The 21,438-nt window shown below is 45.5% G+C and overlaps 1 protein-coding gene across 3 annotated transcripts in view; it reads left to right on the top strand.

Annotated features, from left to right (window-relative positions):
• The window catches only part of LOC116949713 (uncharacterized), an 84,507-nt gene that overhangs the window by 17,052 nt on the left and 46,017 nt on the right, over positions 1-21,438 (top strand). For 2 of the 3 annotated variants that reach the window (XM_076072321.1, XM_076072320.1), the window contains exons 7-15: positions 408-653; positions 1,012-1,189; positions 2,589-2,764; positions 3,752-3,880; positions 4,668-4,849; positions 7,366-7,577; positions 8,227-8,451; positions 12,472-12,590; positions 21,178-21,399. In XM_076072321.1, coding sequence (XP_075928436.1) covers positions 408-653; positions 1,012-1,189; positions 2,589-2,764; positions 3,752-3,880; positions 4,668-4,849; positions 7,366-7,577; positions 8,227-8,451; positions 12,472-12,590; positions 21,178-21,399 — 1,689 coding nt within the window. The remainder of the gene's footprint in view (positions 1-407; positions 654-1,011; positions 1,190-2,588; positions 2,765-3,751; positions 3,881-4,667; positions 4,850-7,365; positions 7,578-8,226; positions 8,452-12,471; positions 12,591-21,177; positions 21,400-21,438) is intronic. The other variant, XM_076072322.1, reaches the window with a different exon arrangement.

Raw genomic sequence — 21,438 nt, 5'->3', positions numbered from 1 at the left:
TGTATGTTGAACTTATTTCGCACTGTAAGTAGCCATCCGTGCTAATCAGAGGTGTGGGGAAGGACAACAAACTGAACACAAAAAGCAGTTCTAAAGAAATTGGTTTTCAATCTAGATTTAAAAGTGCACAGCTCCATTGGCTTCCTAATATCAGAAGGAAGAGCATTCCATTTGGCCACAAGTGCATCTGAAATCGAGTGGTATGCTGACTTTGTTGGCTTGCCAAAAGCTGCTGCTACTGCGAGGATGATCCACCAACCCCATCTCTCGATTGCAATCGTGAATTGTCAGCACACCGTGCATTTGCCATTGAGCCACTCATCCCATCATGTGTTCCATCATCGCAACTACAGCACTGCCCTGCACCTGTGGCCACGACAGTTGCTCACATTGTGTTGTTTGTTTAGGTGATCGGCAAGGCCCAGAAAGGCGAGCGGGAGGCGATGGACCGTGGGATGGCTCGCATCGAGTGTGACATCAAGCAGGAGGTGGAGGGCCGGCTACACAAGATCAAGAAACACCTGTTGGAGTCGTTCCCCTTGCCAGGGACGAGCGCCGATCTTCGCCGACAGTTCACGACACAGCCGGCGGCCGAGATTGTGCTGCAGGTCTTCCAGAACGCCGAGGACATCTTTGTGAATAAGCTGAAGAAGGTGGGGGCAGTGGCATCTGGGCTTAACAACAAATTTACCGTGCGAGAAAAATAATGTATCTGCTTAGATTTTCCAAAATACATTTGTCCTCGGAATTATTTAATGAGCGGTAATAGCCATACGTTTCAAGTCTGTGGATACTTCCACCAGTATCAAAAGACTTGCTCTACCACTGAATTAACTCTCCTCTATAATATTTAGGGCCATCGCTTTCACAAAATTCAGTCACACGTTGAGACAAAAGTAAGGGGGGGGCATTGAAATTGGTAGGACATCTATGCATGTGTCACGCTCTATTTGTCCCAACAGAGTGATATGGCTGCACGTGGTTTGGGTCCTTTGTTGTTTCCACCGACAGTGTGTGCAGGACTTCCTGGTGCAGGTGAAAAGGGACACACTGGCCCGGAAGCTGTTTCAGTTGGCCCTGTGCTGTGGCTCCCTCGAGACTCCTCGCGACCTCGTGGTCAAGGAGAAACCGGCCGCGTTTCTTGGCAACATCAGCACTCCCGACACCAGACCGCCGCCTCCTCCGGAGAGTAAGGAGACATTTGCATATACAATAGACTCTCGATTTTCCGCGCTAATTACGTGGAGGATGGCCGCGGATAATACAAAATCTCGGATGATCCAAAAATATCTATTTTCTGCGGATCTCTATGCCACAAACTAACGATCAACCGATCGATGCACGTGCTCGGCGCTAACACTTTCCTGCTCCCGAGCAGAAGACTCGGCCCTCTAAGTGGATAGCAGAGCCACGCCAATCACCATCAATCAAACTCCACCCACTGTTGTAAAGATATGCAACTACTGTACTGTCGCGGTGATCACGTAGATTTCGGATTCACGGGAGCACATATTTGTTTGATTTAAGCACGTGACTTGTAACAATCATTTCCAAGAATAACAATGTATAACTATTTTTAGTCATGAAAGCTTTAAATATAAATTAATTTTTAGATTATTAATTTGGGCCGAAGGGAATATCCATGAGTTATTAATAAGTCAATCTCAGGTTCGTGGTTGTGTGGGACAAGGTGACGTAGCGCTGGGCTGCAAGTGGGCATTGGTAAGCGTTCAGCGTATGACGCATTGATTTGTCAAATTAATGTCGAGATGGCACGGGTGGCTGAGAGCGATTGTTAGCGCTGAGCTGGAAACGCTGAGAACCTGGGGTTCGAATCTGGGTAACTGCTTGTGATTAAACTTGCTTTAAAAAATAAATTGCTGTGCACTCAATTTGACAAAGTCAAACATCGGCTCAACTTCCATGTGACGCACATTACTCTAATGCTCAGAGTGGGTGGGAATGTGCTCCCCTTTACTGTGTGGACCAGAGGTCACTAGAAGCGATGTCAGAGGTAGCTTTGTGATGTTCTCTTCTGTGGGCCATTCTCCGTGAGAGATCCGAGTGGATACTCCGTCTCATGACACGATATCGAAAGCACAATCTGAATAAAATGTAGTTTCTTGTATTGTACATAAGGGGTCAGACCACGGACGACCTTCAGAATGCTGAGTGTGATCTTGAAATGAATCCTGGACTGGTTCGGGGGATAGTTGAACAATTCGAATATTGGGGCGATATCGTCTTGCATACGGGTGTGAGTGAGAAGTCTGCCAGTGGTTTTTTTAGGCCATCATCTAGATTTTTGGGTTAAATCATGTAAACATGTACTCAATAATACTCGTAAATATGCACTATTTATGCGACCTAACCCAAAACAATCTTTATTGCGGATAATATTGGTTGCAAAGGCCTAAGTATTAAACTTGTTTTTTGAGTCATCTGGAGTGTGATGATGAAACTTATCGGGAGGCCGTCGATGAGACGTGGGGGGGGGGGTGGCGGGGAGTTGCAGTTGTTGAGCCTATTGGAGCGAGTTACAGCATCGTTGTCCTCTCCTACAATGTCATTGCTTGTCTCCTTCGCAGAGGCGGTAGCCGAGCATCTGGTCCGTCTGCTGAGCCACGCAAGTAAGATGGCAGAGCCCCTGAGCCTACCCGCGCTGTCACGCGTGGAGAAGCAGCTTGCCGAGCACTTTGACTCGCGCGACCTCCCCAGCCTGGGCCTCGGCTCCTTCTTGGACATCCTCCATCGCAACGCCCAGGTGCGTACGTGGCGTGCGTGAGCCCACCTGCCTCCAGCTGGTAAGAGGCAGTACAGCAAGTAGGTGTACGAGACTGCCCGTGCAAAGTTTGAGTGTACTTACTGCCTCCGAGTGGCGCTCAATGCTAAGTTTGTTTCCAAAATTGTGCGCGGTAATATTACTTTATTATTACGAACTTAAAATTCATTTGTCGATAACTCAAATACGTTTAAGCGTTATGTAATCACTGCCAATGCAGAGCACAACAAAGTGTTACGTAAGATGCATGGGTTTTCTCTTGTCACTCTTAAACATATATGGGAATTTGGCAAACATCTCAAAGGTAGATATTGAAAATTCACCTTTAAAAGTGAGCGTACAGCAGTAACATTAAGGAAAAATATATGATAACACTATATATGCAAAGTGGCCGGGTGGCTCAGAGATCAAAGCGGTGTGTTGGCAATAATGAGATTCTGGGCTTGAATCTGGATTTTGACCGCTTGGGTTGAAACCGAGGTCTCAATTCTTATCAAGTCGATCGTCCGAGCCCAGTCACCAGCGACTGCGCAAAACATCAATCTTATTAAACTTGGGTTTTGCACTTCATTTTCCTATTTCCAGCTCTGAGAATAACAATTTCAGCTTGACTCTCGTGCACCGCACAATCTCATAACACAGCTAATGTGAAAGTGTTGGCTCCTATTGTGTACAAGATAAAAGGCCACCCACCGCATTTTATTGACACACGGGCTGCACGGCTTTGCAAGATTTACGAATGGATTATTCGTCTCTTGACATGATGCCGATAGCACATTTGGAAAACAAAAATTGAGAACGAATATTTTTTTATATGCAAACTTAAATCTGTAGTATGTTATCAGTTTTCGTGCACTGCATTGTGAGCAGCAGCTCCATGTGTATCGTTCAGTTTGAAGCCGGTATTTGCCTTGCGGTCACCTCAGTGTCAACCAACTGATGTTGACGGATTTGTTGTGTCTGTGGTAGCTGTTGGAGGAGACTGGGGTTGTGATTTCTGCCCTGGGTGGATCTGGAGCCACAGCGGGGAACTTCTGCCCAAAGCGCGACGAGCTGCTGGAGTTCATCCGCCAGTGCGGCAGCCTCGACACCGCAGCGGTGAGACACGGGCCCCAGTAGGGGCCACAGGGGCGGCTCAGAGATGGGGATAAGGATTTGTAGATATAGGGCGCTCGCTGAAATAAACTCTGCAACTCAGAGCGCCATACAGCAACGTCTCATCTCAACCATTCCATTGCTTTGCGGCAGTCTACCTGAGGGTACCCCCCCCATGGCAGCTGTTCCTATTTGGCACGTGGTGCGCGCACTACCGGCCTGTGAATGGACATGTCTGCCAGTAGGGGGCGATGTTCGATTTTCTTATGTAGTTTTTCCCTAATAAAGTAATGTTCAAGTATTTTATCGGATTTGGCAAATTTGGAACATGATCTGGTTACACGTGGCCAATTCTTTTTTTAAATACAGTGTAACGGGATTATTATCATACATTGTGAAACATCTCTTTTTTTATGGTGAATAAACTGGCAACATTAACCAGGGCGGATGCTGGGCTTGAACCGAGAACCACCACTCGGCCATCTTTCCATAAATTGGTGCAGTCACATTGACGCTGTTCACGTCGTACGCAATGGACACTTCATATTAGCACCACAGCTGGCCCTGTTTGGCCCCTAGATCATTTTGAAAAGTCTTATAAGGGCGGCGTATTACAGTTTGATTTTATATCGGCACAGCAAATAGCCAATGGAAAACCACCCGTTCCGTGGGGGGGCTACGCGCTGGCACGGATCGGATGCGCCAGTGGAAAAGGGCTGCTAGCAACTCGGCCGCCTCCAAACGAAAGAGAGAGGGTTCCAGGTCTCTGTGTTGGCTGTGTGCTCTGCAGCTGCCGGCCGTGGACTGCGCTGTGGGGCAGCACTACGGCGTGCATTCCTGCCGCAACCTTGGGCACGGCCCCGTGGCCAACCTGGTAAAACTGGTGCAGAAGGCCAAGCCTGGTGGCAGCAGCGGCGGTGCCCATCGGTGCGCCGTCTTGTACGAGACGGCGCTGTGTGCTCGCGACTCGAGGTTTGGCAGCCCCCTCCAAAGTGCCCTCCTCCTCACCCCTCTGCTCACCTCGTGATCTGCCTGACCGCCACGGGTCGCTCCTCAAAATTGTTGACTCGGCGACAGACACTTGGGGTTCTTTAATCTTTCACATCAAAGGCTCAGTGAGCCACATCAATATGCCATTGGGAATGGAACTTAAGAATTCAATGCTCTCAAGGGCAAGTGATCGGGGAGCCAAACTGAAAATTACGTAACACCCCTTGGGCAATCCACTACCTGATGAAGGCCTCACCACGTTGTTTTGGTCATGGGGATTGTTGCACCAAACTTTACCACGCTTGGTGAAGGAGGTGGGGATTAGGCTCAGGACTGGTTCAGATATCAGTCACCACTGATGTTAGCCACGGCTAGGAATCCAACTCGGATCGCCGCGTTCGTATCGAAGTGCACCAAACATTGCAGCAGTGCTTCAGAAAGAATTCTGAAGTTGCTTCATATTGCACACAGTTTGAATAAACCTTCATCATTAATGCCTCCTTACTACAGGAGATATATTTTGATTTTATATTTTACTGTACATGCTTTGATAGTAATAAAGAGTTGTGCTAGTTAGTAGCAACAGCGTGATACATCGGTTAAATCGATTAATATTTATTAAGCTGCATTGATATGCACGTGTAAGAATCAACATTTTTTCATGTTTATCCCTTTTTATTTTCATAGTTCCACGTTGTCACTGCAGACACTAGACTTTCTCAGTGTAATTTCAAAAGAACTGACACACCTTGTGAAAGACCCAACGCAGAAGATCCCTGGGTTTGATCTTCCACGAAGCTCATGGTCCACCATAAACCGCATTCGCACAAACCATGGCAGATGCGGATACCTGATGCACAAATAGAAAGTAAAAAACTCGCCAGTGTGTGACTGGTCATCCAGAACAGATCGTACAACGTGAAACGACATAATGCCCCGATCCACAAATTCGAAGGAGACATCACAGCGATACACTCCGCTCGCTACTCCTGGCTTGACCACCTAAATATTAAATTGTAGTTTTTGCTCTGCATCTACATCAATCATACGAAAGAAGAAAAGTAAAAAAATACATTCACAACAATAATGTATTGTCCATGACGGTGTGGTGCATTGATTCCTTTTGACCAGGCAGATGCTGATCTGTGTGTGACAGAAAAATAAAGTTTCCCTTCTTCAGTCACTCTCAACTGCACTCGTATTATTTAGAGATCTCAACAATGTACCTTGCTACCAACATAAGTCCCGATCCCCCTTTTGGGATGACGGTTGTCACCATCTTATAACCTCACTAAAATCCGGAAAACGCTTGCAAGCTGAGTGGAACAACATGGACGTCCAGAATAAACACCTCATTAGAGAACCATACATTGCACCTCCTGGCTTTGCATTCCTCCATCAACCGTGTCAGAACAGCGACAAGCCAATGCTCACATCTCTTTCATAAATAGAAAATTAAGTCAAGCCACAGTGCAATTTAAGACTATGCAACCCAAGCTATGCACGAATATAGTAACCCACTGTAGTCTGTCTTCCTTCAACGGAGTGGGAATTAGTAAAGCTACACAAAGTTTTTTCTGAAGCCCTCTCGTTGTGACCAGCAGACCTCGGACATTGGCTTATGGCTCCTGAACATGTTGCCCTCATGTGCAAGAATCAAATAGTTCAGGGGTTGGCAACCTGCGGCTCCCGGTGCCGCATGCGGCTCTTTAAAGACTATTCTTTGGGTCTTTCGGTAAAGCCACGTAGATAGAAAAATAATAATAAAAATATCACTACGTTTCGATCGCAACACAAGCAATCGTCATTGTATGAAAAAATATATATAGCAGGAGAGCTGCTGAGGCAGGATGTTTTATAGGTTTGAGATGGGCGTAGCCCAATGGTAAGTGGGCGGGGCTAGAGATGGGTGTAGCCCAAGGGTAAGTGGGCGGGGATAGAGATGGTGTAGCCCAAGAGTAAGTGGGCGGGGCTAGAGGTGGGTGTAGCCCAAGGGTAAGTGGGCAGGGGTAGAGATGGAATTTGCATGTCAATGTAAGATCGGAGAGCTGATATACCTCCACGACGACGCAGCTGTGGAGGTGGCCATTGTAGCCCCGCCCACTTACCCTTGGGCTCAACCCATCTCAAACCTATATAACATCCTGTTTCAGCAGCTGTCCCGCTATATATATTTTTTGTGTTGCGATCAAATCGTCGTGGTATTTTTATTATTTTTCTATCTACGTGGCTTTCCCGAAAGACCCAAAGAATATGAATTCCTGCAGTCATGAAAGCTTTAAGTCTTTAAAGACTGTTTGGTGATGTTATTTATTAAGGACCACTGCCTCATATTCACCACAGTGCATTGCGCCTCTTGAAATCTTGAGTTTTTTTTCCAAATTCGATAAAAATTTATCTTGTTGGTTGCCGACCCCTGGAATAGCTGCACCCCCTTAACCATTGCTCTTGTAGGTACTGCTTCTGATTTTGTTATCAATGGGTGTCCATCCCTTCAGACAGGACTTCCTGTTGGAACGTGTCACTGTGGGCCTGCAAGGCGACGTAGGGGAGGAGCAGGCCCTGCGCTGCCTGCTCGGCGCGCCTCTGCTGGAGGACTTGGCCACGTGGTCACACTGGGAGCTGCTCTTTGAGCCTCAGCTTGGAGCGCTCAAGAAGTTCATCGAGAGGGGCTGCTCGGGAAAGGTGGCCCAGCTGCTGGCCAAGAGTGGTATGTGTTTTGCCCAGGGCTTCGTTTCAGGCCGTGGTCTGTCTGAGCCGGGCGATATGGTTGCCATCGATTGAGGCTCAAACAAAGTTGGACATCTGTAATCTTCTCAGTGGCCTCGTGACTAGTCTTGTTTAGCCATTAGTGTCCACTACGATGTGACCCAAGTGTTCACTGGTGCTGGCTCATTTATCTAACATTGGCATTACAGACCATGATACAGCACATGGCCTCTTTAGTGGTTTATTTAACACCTCTTTTCAACTGACCAACTGAGCTGCATCAATGCTGTGTCGAGCCAGCCCAGTTTGTATTTACACTGCAGAAGCCATATTACGCTGATGAGATGGCAGGAAATGAATGACAAGTCAAGGCATGGGTAGATGACCCGACACACTGTGTTCTTATATTTTACTGACTAATTTCATGCACAATGAATGTCTCTCGCCCCCGTCGGTGGTTTGGCCCCAAACCAGATTCAGATGTCTTGTGAGGCCAGCATAGCACGGTTTGGTTTTAGCTCAGCTCAGCAATGAGCCAGCGGAAAACCACCCCCATACCATGAGCACCTCCACCCTGGCACGGCTCGGATATTTTGCCAGTGGAAAATGGGATCCGATGTCCTCTTGCGTGCACTGCACTGTCCACAAAGGTTTCTCCGAGCTCCTCGCCCTGGAGGTGAAACCAGGGCTCCTGCTCCGCCTCGACCCCGACCCCTCCCCCGACAAGTTCGACGAGGCCGCCCTCCGCCACGACCCCGTGATCGTCGCCGGGCAGCTGGTCTCCATGGTGACAGCCGATGGACTGGGACATGCCCCCCTGGCCCTGCTAGCCAATCGGATGGAATCTGTCCTTGCGTCTATGGCGGTGGGCAGAGGTGAGCTTTAAACAATAGGTTTTTTTAAGTATGCAGAATAATAGCTTTCATGTTGGTTGCATACCTATGGGGCCCACTACGTTGTTTAAGACTGTGTCCTGGACCTGCGTTACATACTAGAGTGAACAAGTCCGACTGCTGATGAGGCCCTGATAGTCAAAACTGGTCCATAGTTTCCCTGCTGAAACAAATTCTGCTGGTTAATATCAATCTGAAATGCCAGCAGGCTGATGGACTGCAACATGTGTTTCCTTATGTGCAAATACATAACAGAGTTCTGCTTGTATATGATAAATATACCAATGTGCCTAATCGAGAGTTTTCAATTGCTGCGTATGACCTCTTCCATGGCATATGGATCAGGATCAAACGTTGAATGAAACAAACGTTTTCAAGTTCATAGCGGAGTATGGAGAGGTGCATGCTGGAAATTACATTTATGAATAGTGGGGGACATATGGATCGGAGAACAATCGCAAGTTAAGAGACATCACATTCATTATTATTAAAAGTAAGTGGGGTTGGCTAGGACACGGCGCCAAAATAGATGCTGGCCGGTTGAGATTGACAAAGGATTGGCAGCCGAAGGAGGGATCACTCCCGAGAGGTCGTGTGCCAAGGAGATGGAGCGCAGAGATCAGCTCGTGGGCAGGAGTCACGTGGATTGTTGCATCGTGTGGCTGTGATGTACAGTGACGACTCGGGGAGGCCTTCATCCAGCAGTGAATTGATCGCGGCTGATGATGACAGATTTTATGCGGCCATCTGGAATGTTCTTCCAATATTGGGAAGCCACTGCAGCTATGCACTTTTAAATCTAGATTGAAAACTAATTTCTTTTGAAGTGCTTTTTGTGTTTAGTTTGTTGTCCTTCCCCCGCACCTCCGATTAGCACGGTTGGCTGCGTAATATGGGCAAGAAGTTCAACATACACACATGTGATTAGATCTCTATGAACGTGATTAGAGATCAGGTTATAATCCAACACAGTGTTGCCGTTTTTCTGCTCTGTGCCTCACGATAATTATCTGGAGGCTGCAGGAATTAATATTCTTGGGTCTTTCGGTAAAGTCACATAGGTTAAAAAAAAAATAACAAAAAACTACGCCGTTTCCATCGCAACACAAGCGGTTGTCTTCAGGAAAAGGGGGGTTAGCTTCCAAGGCAAACTGTTTATAAGGGTTTGAAATGAGCGCAGTTCAAATGTCAGAAGCCAATGATAATGTAAGTGGTGGGCAGACAACCAGACGGTTGGTTTTCCACCAATCAAGAGGCTGCCAGGTGAAAATTAGCATGTTAATGGGAGATTAGGATGTTAATGGGAGATCGCAGAGCTGCAACCAAGGGGTCGGCACGCGAAGTGACTGCGAGTGTGAATCCTGTGAAAGCGCAAGTTTGAAATGGAAGTAAAAGCACAACTAGCATCGGAAGGTGGTAGGACGAGAACATCATGGCCAATTATGACTTAAACTGGTTGATAACGTCCTTCCAATGATTTCTCAGTTTATACCCATCTTCTTGGTTGAAATTGTGTCTGTGTCTATAAATATGGATGGCTTCATGAACGAATCTTTGTTGATAGCCAGTGGGCTTGCAAAATACCTTCGTCTTAGAGAAATCAATTTCGTGTGAGCCCACCGCATTAAAACAATGATCAGCCACAGCCGAGGTATTGGTCCCACCGTGTTTCAGATCTGCCTTATGTTCACAAACACGGTCTGAGACATGTCGCTTAGGTTCCCCAATGTAACTTCTGCCGCAGACACAGCTTAGATTGTAGACCCCGGGGTATTACATATCAGGGATCACATCCTTCACAGATGGGATCAGATCACTAATTTTGTGTATTGTGTTAAATCGAACCTGGATCTTGTGTTTGCTCATGATTTTGGACATCTTTTTAGTGACGCCTGCTATGTATGGCAAGGTGATGGTTTTGATTGGGTCCTCAGATGGTTCTTTCCCAATGGTTGGGGTGATAGCTTTACGGATTGTGTAGTCTGAATATCCATTCATCTTGAGAGCTTGGTGTACGTGTTCCAGTTCACTGGCTGGGTGATGATGGTCGTAAATACATCGAGCTCTATCGTGTCATGTTTTGATGAGGGAATTCTTCTGGGCAGGATGGTGGTGGGAGTCAGATTTTAGGTAGGCATCCGTATGGGTGGCTTTCCTGTAGACAGTGTCCCATTGAGCCACCTAGTCTCTTTTCGATTAAAACATCCAAGAATGGTAACTTGCATCCTTTTCCACCTCCATGGTGAATTTGATGGCTGGGTGTATGGCGTTAGTAGATGTCTGGATGGCATCTATCGCAAATTTTTCCATGAAAACATTGGCTCCAACTGGAGATAAGGGAGAACCTTCAACTTGTTTGCAGAATGTTCCATTCCAGGTGAAGTGAGTGTTGGTGAGGCAGTGTCTCACCAGGGCCAGTTACATCAGCATTCAGTCGTTGTTTGACCAAATCTTCAATGATTGCAATGGTGTCAGGCACAGGAATTTTGGTAAACAAAGAGACCACATCGAAACTAAAGAGCAATTCACCTGGAGATGGTTAGATTTCCTTAATTAACGATATCAAGTGAGCTGAGTTGAGTACAGCTGAAGCCATCCATATATATAGACAAAGACACACTTTCAACTGAGAAGATGGGTACAAACTGAGCAATCATTGGAAGGACGTTATCAACCAGTGTAAGTCATAACTGGCTATGATGTTCCCATCGTACCACCTTCCGATGCTAGTTGTGCTTTACGCCCATTTCAAACTTGCGCTTTCACAGGGTTCACACGAGCACAGTCACTTCACGTGCCGATCCGTGCCTTGCGGCTCTACGACCCTCCATTAACATTCTAATCTGCCATTAACATTCTAATCTTCCATTAACATGCTAATTTTCACCTGGCCGCCCTTTGGTGGAAAACCAACCACTGTGGGGTTGGCTGCCCACCACTTACATTATCATTGGCTGCTGACATTTGGGCTACGCCCATTTCAAACCCCTTATAAACAGTTTGCCTTGGAAGCTAACCCCCCTTTTCCTGAAGACGACCGCTTGTGTTGCGATGGAAACGTCGTAGTTTTTTGTTATTTTTTTTAACCTATCTACGTGACTTTACCAAAAGACCCAAGAATATTCATTCCTGCAGCCTCCAGATAATTATCGTGAGGCACAGAGCAGAAAAACGGCAACACTGTGTTGGATTATAACCTGATCTCTAATCGCATTCATAGAGATCGAATCACGTGTGTATGTTGAACTTCTTGCCCATATTACGCAGCCAACTGCTAATCGGAGGTGCGGGGGAGGACAACAAACTAAACATAAAAAGCACTTCAAAAGAAATTAGTTTTCAATCTAGATTTAAAAGTGTATAGCTGCAGTGGCTTCCCAATATTGGAAGGAAGAACGTTCCAGATGGCCGCATAAAATCTGTCATCAGCCGCGATCAATTCACTGCTGGATGAAGTCCTCCCCGAGTCGTCACCGTACATCACAGCGACACGATGCAACAATCCAAGCGACTCCTGCCCACGAGCTGATCTCTGCGCTCCATCTCCTTGGCACACGACCTCTCTCGAGTGATCCTTCCTTCGGCTGCCAATCCTTTGTCAATCTCAACCGGCCAGCATCTATTTTGGCGCCGTGTCCTAGCCAAGCGCACTTATTTTTAATAATAATGAATGTGAGGTCTCTTAACTTGCGATTGTTCTCCGATCAATATGTTCCCCACTGTTCATAAATGTAATTTCCAGCATGCACCTCTCTATACTCCGCTATGAACTTTAAAACGTTTGTTTCATTCAACGTTTGTTCCTGATCCATATGCCATGGAAGAGGTCATACGCAGCGATTGAAAACTCTCGATTAGGCACATTGGTATATTTATCATATACAAGCAGAACTCTGTTATGCATTTCCTGCTGTCACGAAAGCTATAAGTCAAGATTTACGCTGCGGCAACCTTGAGCACAGGGGATAATTTTGGTAAAATTTCGCATTGTGTCAATGCCAGGTGCATGTGCAGAGTCCAGCACGGAGGATGAGGAGTCGTCGGGCAAGCTGGCCGCGAGGTTCGTCTTGGACTGCCTGTGCCGGATTCCTCTCCGCTTGTGCAAGGCTCTGGCTCCACAGGTGAGGATGAACTTCACCATCATCCCCATTCTCATCACTTCCCCATTGGCCTCCAAAATCTTCACGTCGTATATTTTCTGTATTTGTTCTTGAGTTATCGATTCACCTACATGGCGGCACTTTGCCATGCGCTGTTACAAGAGATGTGGTTTTTTTTTCTTCGTGTGGAGGTCAAACCGAGATTGTAATTTTTCTGTGAATTCTTAGAGCCAGAATTTTTACCAAAACCAACGATTTAAGAATATATTTTATTTATTTTGGTCACCGGGCAAAAACCATGAACTCACGACACTTTAAAGTCTGTAATCTTAGTTTTTTTCGGTAAAGTCACGTTGAAAAAACTAAGAATATGAATTACTGCAGTCACGAAAGCTTTAAATCAAAACTTTAAAGTCTGGTTTAACGATGATGCTTTCCTAGATTCAAACCCCAGGATCTTAGCATAGGTGACCTCCACTGATACAGATTTAATAATTATAATTATGCAATTTATCACGCACAATATGTCAGGACATCCGAGGTGCGGAGCCAAACTCGGTGTTTCGCTTGAAAGCCAGGCAATAGAGATGAGGCCTTAAAGTGTCTCTTAGAAGTTGGTGTAGATTGAACTCTGGTGCTGCTGCTGCTACTTCTGCTCCTTTTGATACTGCACATATGCAGCGGGATGGCATCCAGATGCATAGGTGACCTCCACTGATACAGATTTAATAATTATAATTATGCAATTTATCACGCACAATATGTCAGGACATCCGAGGTGCGGAGCCAAACTCGGTGTTTCGCTCGAAAGCCAGGCAATAGACATGAGGCCTTAAAGTGTCTCTTAGAAGTTGGTGTAGATTGAACTCTGGTGCTGCTGCTACTTCTGCTCCTTTTGATACTGCACATATGCAGCGGGATGGCATCCAGATGGCGGGGACTGCCACGGAGAAACGAAGGTCGGTCCTGGTCCTTGGTGTAGATAGGAGAAGGACGAGGAGGTTGTGAGTCGCTTCTACTGCTGCTGCCGCTGCAGAGAGTTCTACCGTGAGCTGCAATGCAGGCCGACAGTAGAGCGACGAGATGCCGTGGACGATCGGAAGTAGAAGTGCGGTGGCAAAGGCAGGCGATCTAAGTAGCTGACCCTGCTGCTGGTGGTGGGAAACCAGTAGAGGGAGTGGAGAGATAGGGGTTGTTGTAAGTTACACATTTCACTGGCAAACATTGTACAGAAGAGATGGGAACATTAAAATAACTTAGGATTTGTTCTGTAAAGTTTCATACAAACTGTTCAGTACGTAGAGAAGGACTATAGGAATGTGTAAGCTTTTGATTTAAAGCTTTCGTGACTGCAGTAATTTATATTCTTAGCTCTCTGTAAAGTCACGTTGAAGGGAAACAATAAAATAATAAAATATATATAAAAATTAAAATTCTCACGACGTTTCGACCATAACACAAACGGTCGTCATCAGGTGTGTCGGTTTGCATACATTTATTTATTTTTAAACGGTGTATTTATTTATAAAAAACGTCAGCACCACGCGCAGCGATTTGGCAGTTTATTTAGAAGGACTAGTCCATCTATGTTCTGAAAAGAGGAGGGGGGAGACGAAAAATTAATGTATGCTGTCTGAAAGCCACTGTAAGCGTGAACAATCAATTAAGACCTGAAATGGTTTATCAAATTTTTCCAATGATTGCTAAGCCAGAATCCATCTTCTCGGTTGAAATTGTCTCTGTGCTTGTATATGTGGATAGCGTCATGAACGAATCTCTCATGGTAGCCAGATGGCTTACAAAGAACCTCTGTCTTGGAAAAGTCAATATCACATCGCTGCAGACGTAGCAAGATCTGAAATCGCTGCAACCCTCAAAAACGCTAAGATGCCAGCTAGCAACCTCAGCAAAGATGAGCGTTTTGAATTATATAAATTAAAAGAGGGATGATATTGTAGTCCTCTCAGCTGACAAGGACAATGCTACTGTCATCATGGATAAAATAGAATACAACAACAAAATTAAAGAATTACTCGACGATGGTAGTTATACAAAAATAAAAAGAGATCCCACCAACAGCCTCGTCACACTAACCAACAAAATAATTTCTGATTCAACCGCATTAATTGATCAATCTAAACAGTTTTCGTTGAAACCTTCTGCTGCAAGGCCACCAAGATTATACGGCTTACCAAAAATACATAAAGTAGATACACCCCATACTCTTTGGTTCTATTGGGTAAAGTCACGTAGGTGAAAATAAAATAACAAAAAATCACGACGTTTCGGCCACAACACAAGCGGCCTTCATCAGGTGAAGGGACGAGACTGTCTGGAGGACAGCGCTGGAGTGGAAGAAGCCACGCTTAGATCACGACCTTTAAGCTGTGTGAGAAGAAAAAGACCAAGCGCCTTGACAAAGGAATTAGCATATAATTTAGCATTGAAATGGCTCATTGAAATAGCTAAGTTTAAGTATACACATCCGTAGAGGTACCCCTTGACAAAGGAATTAGCGCTGGAGTGGAAGAAGCCACGCTTAGATCACGACCTTTAAGCTGTGAGAAGAAAAAGACCAAGCGCCTTGACAAAGGAATTAGCATATAATTTAGCATTGAAATAGCTAAGTTAAAGTATACACATCCGCAGAGGTACCCCTTGACAAAGGAATTAGCGCTGGAGTGGAAGAAGCCACGCTTAGATCACGACCTTTAAGCTGTGAGAAGAAAAAGACCAAGCGCCTTGACAAAGGAATTAGCATATAATTTAGCATTGAAATGGCTCATTGAAATAGCTAAGTTAAAGTATACACATCCGCAGAGGTACCCCTTGACAAAGGAATTAGCATCGAATTTAGCATTGAAATAGCTGAGTGATTAGCTTGTAACTGGTCACAGAAATAGCTATGTTAAAGTTAGAGCATATACATTCACCGAGGCACCTAGTACTCATCAAACAGAAGAATTTAGCGAAACACAACCACGCTCAGACATCGGACCTGTGTGCGAGCTAACAAGGTGTTCTGACAAAGAAATTAGCATCGAGACGCTGACCTTCCTCAAAAGATGCCGCGATCACAAGGTAATACCCATCGCTTTCACACTCACTTCTGCTGCTGTATCTTCTCTGAATTCTAAACAGATTCTGCTTAAGGCCAGCCTATCTTTAATCTCAGAGAGGATAAGGCTACTCCGATTTGAACTCGATACTTTAGACAGGACTCTCCTACAAGCTCATTTAATGTTAACACAAAAAATGTCACCTTCTGATTGGAATCACGTAGACAACATGACTGCTTATTCTGCTGAGTCACTGTCAGCCAAATGTAAAGCTAACCTGATTTCTAAATTCAACCACCTATCAAAGAAGAACCCAGTTCCACATATAACAAAACTAGATGTTAACAAAATCGTCATTAATCAGAGTAGCACCCCGATTTCGGACAATCTGAAAACAGTACTGGCTAGGGGACTAAATTTTGCTGTCACCCCAAAACACATACTAATAGATGATATCATCTCTCAGGTCGATGTAGCCCTCAAAGGCGTAGGACACATCCAAGCAGACGTTGCGAGAGCTGAAATAGCCACTATTCTTAAGAATGCTAAGAAACCCATTAGTAACATCAGCAAAAATGAATGCTCTGAACTCGCGAATTTAAAAAAACAGAAGTGATATAGTCATCCTCTCAGCCGATAAAGGCAACGCTACTGTTATTATGGATAAAGATTCATACAACAATAAAATCCAGAATCTGCTCAACGATGGAAGTTACTCAAAAATAAAAAAATGACCCTACTAATAGCCTAGCGATAAAAACCAACAAGATCATCACAAGTTTGACCTCCCTAATCGACCCAACTAAACGTCCCTCCCTAAAACCTTCTGCTGCAAGACCCCCTAGATTCTATGGTCTTCCCAAGAGTCATAAAGAAGGCACCCCACTTTGATCCATCGTATCCACGATCAACTCCCCTACCTATAGACTAGCCCGTTTTCTGTCAGATACCTTGCTGCCTTTCACTGGCAAGACCGCCTCAGCAGTACTCAACTCAGCCCAATTGGTCTCTATGGTCAGAGACGTTGTACTGTCCCCTGACGATATCCTTGTCAGCTTCGATGTGATCTCTTTGTTCACCAAGGTCCCAGTACCTGATACCATTGAAATAATTGAAAATTTGGTCCAACATGGACTAGACCCTGACACACCTGCACTGGTTAGGCACTACCTCAACAATACCTACTTTACTTGGAATGGCTCCTTCTACAAACAAAATGAGGGTACCCCCATGGGATCCCCCTTATCACCAGTGATAGCCAATATTTTCATGGAGAAATTTGAATCAGACGCCATCCAGACTTCCACCCTCAGACCTTCCCTGTGGAAGAGATATGTGGATGACACTTTCGTCATTTGGCCACATGGCCTCCCAGCTCTGAACCTTTTCCTACACCACATCAATTCCAGACATCCCGCCATCAAATTCACCATGGAAGTGGAGAAAGATGGCAAGCTACCATTCTTAGATGTTCTGTTTGAGAGGAGACCTGATGGCTCATTGGGGCATTCTGTCTACAGGAAACCCACCCACACAGATTCCTACTTGAAACCTCATTCCCACCACCACCCAGCCCAAAAGAATTCTCTCATTAAAACTTCATACCATAGGGCTCATTGCATTTTGGACCAACACCACCTGACCAGTGAATTAAAACATGTACACCTGGCCCTCAAAAGGAATGGTTACTCTGACCGTACCATCCGCCAAGCTGTCTCTCCCTCCATACAGAAACAACCACTTGATACTCCGGTCAAAACCATCACACTTCCATATATAGCAGGCGTTACTAAAAAGATTTCCAAAATTCTAAACAAACACAAGATCCAGGTCCGGTTCAATACAGTACACAAAATTCGTGATCTGATCCCATCCGTGAAGGATGTCATTCCTGATTTACAGTACCCCGGGGTTTACAAATTGAGTTGTACCTGCGGTGATTGCTACATCGGTGAGACAAAGCGACATGTCTCTGACCGAATTCGCGAGCACAAATCAGATTTGAAACACGGCAAAACGAATTCTTCTGCCGTGGCTGATCACTGTTACAACGCTGTGGGGGATCACGATATAATTTTCTCCGATACCAAGGTTCTTTGCAAACCCACGGGCTTTTATCAGAGATTTGTTCATGAAGCAATTCATATCTACAAACACAGACACAATTTCAACCGAGAGGATGGTTTCAAATTAAGCAACCATTGGAAAGATGTTCTAAATCGAACTAAACATTAAACTAATTTCAATGGTACAGTATGTTTTTCAAGTAGTGGTACCCCAAACTTTTGCAGCTCTTATAAATTCCCCCTTTTCACACCATCAATAGGTAAACTCCCCCCTTCCCCCCCCCCCGCGCCAAACTGAAAGTCCACCGGCACGTACACCACCTCTTTCCTAAAATCCGCCAATCAAATGCTAATTTTTATGCTAATTTCTTTGTCAGAACACCTTGTTTGCTCGCACACAGGTCCGATGTCTGAGCGTGGTTGTGTTTCGCTAAATTCTCCTGTTTGATGAGTACTAGGTGCCTCGGTGAATGTATATGCTCTAACTTTAACATAGCTATTTCTGTGACCAGTTACAAGCTAATCACTCAGCTATTTCAATGCTAAATTCGATGCTAATTCCTTTGTCAAGGGGTACCTCTGTGGATGTGTATACTTTAACTTAGCTATTTCAATGAGCCATTTCAATGCTAAATTATATGCTAATTCCTTTGTCAAGGCGCTTGGTCTTTTTCTTCTCACACAGCTTAAAGGTCGTGATCTAAGCGTGGCTTCTTCCACTCCAGCGCTAATTCCTTTGTCAAGGGGTACCTCTGCGGATGTGTATACTTTAACTTAGCTATTTCAATGAGCCATTTCAATGCTAAATTATATGCTAATTCCTTTGTCAAGGCGCTTGGTCGTTTTCTTCTCACACAGCTTAAAGGTCGTGATCTAAGCGTGGCTTCTTCCACTCCAGCGCTGTCCTCCAGACAGTCTCGTCCCTTCACCTGATGAAGGCCGCTTGTGTTGTGGCCGAAACGTCGTGATTTTTTGTTATTTTATTTTCACCTACATGACTTTACCCAATAGAACCAAGGAGTATGGATCCTAGCAGTCACGAAAGCTTTAAACCTAGAATAGATACACCCCTTCGTCCCATCGTCTCTACTATCAACTCCCTCACCTACAAACTGGCTCGTTTTTTGTCTGAAATCCTGCATCCTTTCACTGGAAAAACCACCTCTGTGGTACAAAAATCTACTCACCTGGTATCGACAATCATGGGTATTTCCCTGTCCCCAGACGACCTGCTTGTCAGTTTTGATGTAGTTTCCTTATTCACCAAGGTTCCTGTACCTGACACCATCGCAATCATTGAAGACTTGGTTCATCAAGGACTAAACACTGAGGTACCCCCCCTGGTGAGACACTGTTTAACCAATACCTACTTCACTTGGAATGGAACTTTCTACAAACAAACTGAGGGCGGCACCCCAATGGGCTCCCCCCTATCTCCGGTTATAGCTGACATTTTCATGGAGAAATTTGAGATTGACGCCATCCAGACTGCCACTCTGCGCCCAAACTTATGGAAGAGGTACGTGGATGACACTTTTGTCATCTGGCCACATGGCCGGCCTGCTCTAGACCAATTCTTCGACCACATCAATTCCATACACCCAGCCATCAGATTTACCATGGAAGTCGAAAAAGATGGCAAGCTACCTTTTTTGGATGTCCTAATTAAAAAGAGACCTGATGGTTCAATGAGCCACTCTGTCTACAGGAAAGCTACCCATACGGATGCTTATCTGAAACCGGATTCCCACCACCATCCATCACAGAAGAATTATCTCATCAAGACTCTGTATCATAGAGCCCAATGCATATCCGACCAGGAACACATAGGCAGTGAACTCAAGCACGTACACCAAGCTCTTAAGGCTAATGGTTACTCCGACTATACAATCCGCAAAGCTATCACTCAAACCATGAAGAAGGACCCTCTTGAAGAGCCTTTCAAAACCATCACTTTACCCTACATTGCGGGGATCACAAAAAAGATCTCCAAAATCTTGAATAAACACAAGATCCAGGTCCGTTTCAACACATTGCATAAAATCCGTGATCTGGTACCATCTGTAAAAGATGTGATTCCGGACATACAGTACCCTGGTGTCTACAAACTAAGTTGCCTCTGTGGTAGTAGTTACATTGGAGAAACCAAACGCCATGTCTAGGACCGCATTCGTGAACACAAAGCAGACCTTAAACACGGTAGGACCAACACCTCGGCCGTGGCAGATCATTGTTATAATTCAGTAGGCTCACATGACATTGACTTTTCCAAGACAGAGGTTCTTTGTAAGCCATCTGGCTACCATGAGAGATTCGTTCATGAGGCTATCCACATATACAAGCACAGAGACAATTTCAACCGAGAAGATGGATTCTGGCTTAGCAATCATTGGAAAGATTTGATAAACCATTTCAGGTCTTAATTGATTGTTCACGCTTACAGTGGCTTTCAGACAGCATACATTAATTTTTCGTCTCCCCCCTCCTCTTTTCAGAACATAGATGGACTAGTCCTTCTAAATAAACTGCCAAATCGCTGCGCGTGGCGCTGACGTTTTTTATAAATAAATACACCGTTTAAAAATAAATAAATGTATGCAAACTGACACACCTGATGACGACCGTTTGTGTTATGGTCGAAACGTCGTGAGAATTTTAATTTTTTATATATATTTTATTATTTTATTGTTTCCCTTCAACGTGACTTTACCGAAAGAGCTAAGAACATAATGTGTAAGCTGTTACGGCATTACAGGTAAGATTGTCTGAATACTTAAGAACTTGTCTAATACAACACGGGCTTGTGTGCGGTTTGAAGCAATGATACCAGAGTGGTTTTGGGTAAGGAACCTGTTAAACAGTCACCTACATAAGTTCTTTGTCAAGCTGGACCGTGCTTTCACTCAAACCGTCGATATTGTAACTACAGCCAAGTACCCAGTGTTTACACCACTGCACAGTGACAGCTTCTGCCCCTGCTGGTCATCATCAACTCCAACCACCAGTACACTGTCACCGGATTGTCTCCTATGACATGCTCCCCGCAGTTTAGTGTTGTCTGGAACACCCAGCCACACACCCACCTTCCCAACCACGCACCCACGTTCAACTGGTTGTCAACCAGTTCTGCAGGAAGAGATTTAATTCAGCTGGTAAGGCCCAATTGAGCTAAGTAGCCCTGTTACAAAGATTAACCACACCCGAAGACCATAGGCAGTGGTGGCAATTACAGGACTTTGCAGGGTAGAGTAAATGTTTTTTGTTACATGAAACCCACACGATAATTTGAAAACATGGTAAATAAATAGTGACTGTAACAAATCAATGCCAGACTCAAGATGGAAATGTTCTGGTGACAATAGCCGTTGTGCGATAAGAATGGCACACGTACCACACGTCCTAATTGACGTGTTACTTGCTCCGAGCGTCCACCAGGCTTAACGAGCGGGGGTCGTCGTTCCTTCTGCGCGTTTGCGCACGCAGGTGCTGCTGGAGCCTTGCGGCCGCGCCCTGGGCCAGACGCGCTCCCGTGAGCTCCTGGGGCGCGTCGCCACGGACCCGCGTGACCGCCTCCGCCTGCAGCAGCTGGGCCTGCTGCTCGGCATCACCGAGTGGAGCCGCGAGCTGCAGCGCCGAATGCAGGCGGAGCCCCAGGCAGCGCCACGCGCGCCGCTCCGTCCCGTCGCGGTGCGTGCTCCGAACGAGGTGGGGGGCGCGTCCGGCGTGCGAGATGACGTGTGCGCG

This window comes from Petromyzon marinus, chromosome 37, assembly GCF_048934315.1.
Source record: "Petromyzon marinus isolate PM22_M1 ecotype Great Lakes invasive population chromosome 37, UKy_Petmar_22M1.pri1.0, whole genome shotgun sequence".
Classification (NCBI taxonomy): Eukaryota; Metazoa; Chordata; class Hyperoartia; order Petromyzontiformes; family Petromyzontidae; genus Petromyzon; species Petromyzon marinus.
This window is presented reverse-complemented; position numbering and strand designations above follow the sequence as displayed.